At 42.0% G+C, this 3,879-nt stretch overlaps 1 protein-coding gene and 1 long non-coding RNA gene across 2 annotated transcripts; one reads left to right on the plus strand and one right to left on the minus strand.

Annotated features, from left to right (window-relative positions):
- LOC147321274 (uncharacterized) lies at nt 1-2,178 on the plus strand. Its single transcript, XM_086309636.1, has 2 exons — nt 1-356; nt 1,240-2,178. Exons 1-2 carry the CDS (start codon nt 97-99, stop codon nt 1,508-1,510), a joined length of 531 nt encoding a protein of 176 aa, XP_086165762.1. The 5' UTR covers nt 1-96; the 3' UTR covers nt 1,511-2,178.
- On the minus strand, nt 1,846-3,437 carry LOC147321275 (uncharacterized). Its single transcript, XR_015131340.1, has 2 exons — nt 2,940-3,437; nt 1,846-2,114 (listed from the first exon to the last, which is right to left on the minus strand). It is a non-coding gene; the product is annotated as an uncharacterized LOC147321275 (long non-coding RNA).
- Between the last annotated feature and the right edge of the window lie 442 nt (nt 3,438-3,879).

The raw sequence follows: 3,879 nt of genomic DNA on the forward strand, positions 1-3,879 counted from the left end.
ATGTGGGAGGAATGTGGGAGGGAGTTGTGCCAGACCGGTATCTTTGCAAGATGGCAGCTATCGAGCTAGCGCTTGAAGAGAGAGTCTCCCTTCTCTATGTACTGTGGAGAGCAGAGCAGCAGCGTAAAAGACGTCCTCGCCGTACCTGGGTCCATCAGGTCCTCCAGAGGCATGAGCAGTTTGGTGAGTTTCACCACTTGCTCCAGGAGCTGCGCCTGGATGACGGCCGATTCCAGCGCTATCACCGTCGGCCAGTTTGAGGACCTGCTTTCCCTCGTCGGTCCCAGCATTGCCCGCCTAGACACCAACTACAGACGCTCAATCCCACCTGCAGAGCGCCTGTCCGTCTGCCTGAGGTTAGTAAAACTATTTAATACGGTAGTCCTTTATTGATATCTGTGCTAATATGCTAATCCATCCAGTTATACACTGCTAACATGGATGTGCTATGCTAACAGTGAATGCTGTCGGTGTTTACTGAAAGCAAACTGTGGTACAGAGACGACTCTTTATAATATTTCTAGTGATACTCAGAAGCTCTCATCAAGTCCCGATTTAATTCGATTTATGCTGTTATCAGTGTTTGCATGATAGCATGGCTGTGGTGTCACATCAATGTATGCGCTCGGTGTTTGCTGATATCAAACTGTAGCATTAGGACCACTGAGTTAACCTTTGTAGTGATACTCACTCCTTTTTATTTAGACCTGGTTTAATTCTGGGATAGTTGAATATTTGTATATAATCCCTGCAGCTGTCAGACTCTATAGCAGGGGTCACAGCCTTTATTAAAACAGAGTTAGATAAAACTGTGAACAGTTTGGTTCATCTCTAGTTACATGGTTCTATCTTGATAAGCTGTCTTATCACAGATTAATTTTTCAAAAATATTAATAAGCAAGGAAAGGGCTACATGTCAACACACAACTCTTTATTTCTATTAATGTCTTACTTCATTCCTACCTGATTGACATGTTTAGGAATTGTGAGTGATTGGCTCACTGTCGTTGTGAAAGTTGCTACCAATCAAATTATGATATGTTAAAGTTAAAACAAAACACAACTGTTTTAGATATTATCTAATATACATTTTGTAATTATCCTTATAATTACAAAATGTTTTATGTAAGATTTAAGTTTTGTGATTTAAATCTGACATCACAAAAGTATTTTGGAATTTGAATAATGTATTTTGTAACTGCAGTACACATAATACTGATTTTGAACAATTTTGTCCAGGTTCCTTGTCACCGGGGACTCCTTCAGGACCATCGCGTTCAGTTTCAGAGTCGGTGTGTCCACGGTGAGCCAGATCACCCCCCAGGCAGCGACGTCCATCTGGGACTGTCTAGTGGACGACTTCATGGCTGTGCCTTCACCTGGAGACTGGCGGTCCATCACAGAGGGATTCCAGGAGCGCTGGAACTTTCCTCTGTGCTGTGCAGCTCTGGATGGGAAGCACATCCAGACAAAGGCACCCCATATATCATATAGGAGACACACACATTGATATACACTAAATATTCATTTCATTTCTTTTTTGTGGTGCCCAAATTGATGCACCTGCTTGATTTTGTTTAAACAATTATTGCACACTTTCTGTAAATCCAGTAAACTTCTTTTCACTTCTCAAATATCACTGTGTGTGTCTCCTGTATGATATTTAACTGACATTTTTTATTGTAACAACCAACGATTTATACAGGAAAATAATGTCTATTAACAAGGTTGCCCAAACTTCTGCATCCCACTGTATCAGTATATTTTGTCATTAGTATAATATGAAATAAATTCTACATGTGTCAAGTCGTGTGCCAACATTTGCTGTGTAGTAGAACTGAGACATTAGTCATTATAAACATTTATTTGAAATAATATTAAAAGTCTCAAACAGAAAAACATTAAACATAAATATATAAAATATAAGAATTTACAGAGAGACAGGAATAAAAAGGACCAGCTGCTCTCCAGAGCAGGAACAAGGCTGAGGAGGAAATGCTCCATTGGAGACTGGTGTGGCCTCTTCAGGGACTCCAGGATGGCCAGCTCCACCGCCGATGGACCGTCCTGGGACCCGTCCCTCATCTGCCTCGGAGCCGTCCTCCTCTGTGGGCCTGTAAAACAGCACAAAACACAAAGAAATGAGAAGGCTGCTACTAGATTTTAATTTCAACATTGGAAAAAAAAAAAAAACAATAACAGGATATAATCAGATTGGTTGTAGATATTTAGTAAAAGGGAATCCCACCGACTAAAAAGGTATCAGTGCTTGCTGTACATATCTGTGGGTGCAGCAGCAGGAGCTCAGGGACTGGGGATGCTCTGCTGCAGAATCAGTTGGTTCTATCAATACAGTATTAAATGTTAACAGGTTGGATATAATAATCGTAGAGTAGACAGTGGTCCCTCATTTATTGCAGGGGTTCTCAGAATAACTAGCCCCTGGTCACAGTTCTCACAATTGATTCTCAAAGTGCAAACCTTTGTAGATTGCAAAACGTAAAAGTATTATTATGCCGTGTTTTGTCTTCATCTGCGCGCCACTTTCGTGCGCCTTTTTCCCTCATGGTGCAGGTGTCTATTTCCGAATGAGGGTCGTAGTTATGGGTGTTTTTGTGCTGTTTTTTCTATTGGACGCGATGGTTATCAAAACCAAACGTGATAAATTTGGCAAGCGCAGGAGATTTGTCAATCAGGCTGCAGAATGCAATGCTGTACTGTGCAATAAAAAATCAGCGAAAAAGCAAAGCAGTGACGGATGAACAGCGGGACCACTGTGTGCTGTTTATTAATAAACAATAAAATATATTCCTAAATGATAACATGCATAAAAGCAGAACGGTATTTGTACGTCAGTGGGAAAATAGCGGTGGCTTGCTAGCTTTTGTGCGGCTTCCCGGGTCAGTGAAAACTTTCAAAAGAGAAATGAATGAACTTACCAGGTTGCCCGATCTCTTCACATATCTTCCTCCAAGCTCGGTCCTTTTTATTCCTGTCTCGGTACTGAAAGCAGCTGGTGTCGTACAGCTCCGAGTTGTTTGCTACCGCATTGATTAGCCTTCCCCTCCATTGAAGTATGAAAGGCTTTGGCTGGATCTGCCCCTTTGACCTAGGTAACAGCCACGTCACCAGGCTCCTGATTGGTTGTCGCGGCGCGATTTGACGCTGGAGTTCAGATTTTTCCAACTCGAGCGGTAGACGCGAAACGCGCGTATGCACAAAATGCAACACAAAAACTCACGCGCGTGGTTTTATTCGCGAGTCAAACGCGCCAGACGCGCTACACTGACGCGCGTTTCACGCGTTTTGGCGTTTTCGCGACGCAAATCTGCTTCCGAATTTTCGCGGGACCCGCAATCGCGCGTCATCGCGCCTTTCCATTGACTTTACATGTAAACCTGACGCTCTATTCGCGTCCATCGCGTTCGGTGTGAACACACCGTAGGGACTAGTAAAGCGCTATATAAATACAGGCCATTTACCATTTATTTTGAAATCATTAAAGTACCGTCACATTTTTACCCACGATGATGCAATACAAAATTGATTGGCAGCTGCTTCATTTTATGCATGTCAATGATCCCAAGCACACTGCTAATGCAGTAAGCATACCTGGATACTTTTACATCCCTGCCAGTGAAAACACTCAGAATATACTTTGCTACTTATTGTAGAGCCTACCTTACAATATAAAGCACTTTGAGGCAACTGTTGTTGTGATTTGGAGCTGTATAAATAAAATTGAATTGATTTGAATTGAATTGAATTGAGCTTTGCAAAAGCACACAATGGAGCACTATGAGCATCACCAAATATTGACTTTCAGTCTCTTTTTGCACTTATACTGTATTTCCATTTATGCTTGTTGTTTCATATCAC

The sequence above is a fragment of the Aulonocara sp. 'chitande type north' Nkhata Bay genome, linkage group LG10 (assembly GCF_057382095.1).
Source record: "Aulonocara sp. 'chitande type north' Nkhata Bay isolate Kocher_YH1m ecotype deep benthic linkage group LG10, A_spYH_male_GT1.1, whole genome shotgun sequence".
Taxonomy (NCBI): Eukaryota; Metazoa; Chordata; class Actinopteri; order Cichliformes; family Cichlidae; genus Aulonocara; species Aulonocara sp. 'chitande type north' Nkhata Bay.

Coding starts and splice junctions, on each gene's coding strand:
- LOC147321274 (XM_086309636.1), top strand. CDS start 97: ATGTACTGTGGAGAGCAGAGCAGCAGCGTAAAAGACGTCCTCGCCGTA. Junction 357..1,239: donor CGCCTGTCCGTCTGCCTGAG/GTTAGTAAAACT, acceptor AATTTTGTCCAG/GTTCCTTGTCACCGGGGACT.